The 605-nt window shown below is 49.4% G+C and overlaps 1 protein-coding gene across 2 annotated transcripts in view; it reads left to right on the top strand.

Annotated features, from left to right (window-relative positions):
- Window positions 1–605, top strand: part of LOC107691897 (exocyst complex component 6B-like) — a 106,850-nt gene that overhangs the window by 77,082 nt on the left and 29,163 nt on the right. The window contains exon 20 of one of the 2 annotated variants that reach the window (XM_016490734.1): window positions 138–211. The exons of the other annotated variant lie outside the window; for it this stretch is intronic. Coding sequence (XP_016346220.1) covers window positions 138–211 — 74 coding nt within the window. The remainder of the gene's footprint in view (window positions 1–137; window positions 212–605) is intronic. 2 annotated transcript variants of the gene reach the window in all.

The following is a 605-nucleotide window of genomic DNA, read 5'->3' as shown; positions in this document are numbered from 1 at the left end:
AGCCCCCTTCCATTTCCCCCCCCCCGCCCCCACTGAACCTCCCCCTGTCCTCCCCTTGTCCCGGCTGTCATCCGTCTGCCAATCTCCCGCTCCATGGCGAATTCCCTGCTCTCTTTATCCCTCTCTCTTTCCCACAGAGTTTGCCAGGGCCGGCCCGGTGCCTGGCTTCCAGGGGGACACTCTGCTGCTCGCCTTCATCGACTTGAGACAAGTAGGTCTTTGTTTTTTTCCACTCCTTTTTGTTTTCTTTCATTCTTCTTTCCCCTTTCTTCTGTTTTCCCTTGTTTACCCCTTAACATCCCCCCCTTCTTTCTCTTATTTTCCCCTCTACCGCCAAACCCAACCCCCTAAACCTCCACGCTAGCCTTAGTTTTGTTTCAAGGTTTCTTTCCTCAATGTGTGAGCCTGTGTGTGTCTGTATTCATATCTGTGGTCCCAAGGCCTGGCCTGATATTCACCTTGGTGGTTTTGTATTTACCATTGTGGTACGGAGGTGGCCTCAAGACCTCCTCCTGTTCGGTTTAAAGGGGTCATATGATGCTGCTAAAAAGAACATTATTTTGTGTATTTGGTGTAATGAAATGTGTTTATGCGGTTTAAAGTAA

The sequence above is a fragment of the Sinocyclocheilus anshuiensis genome, unplaced genomic scaffold (assembly GCF_001515605.1).
Source record: "Sinocyclocheilus anshuiensis isolate Anshui unplaced genomic scaffold, SAMN03320099.WGS_v1.1 scaffold426, whole genome shotgun sequence".
Classification (NCBI taxonomy): domain Eukaryota; kingdom Metazoa; phylum Chordata; class Actinopteri; order Cypriniformes; family Cyprinidae; genus Sinocyclocheilus; species Sinocyclocheilus anshuiensis.
This window is presented reverse-complemented; position numbering and strand designations above follow the sequence as displayed.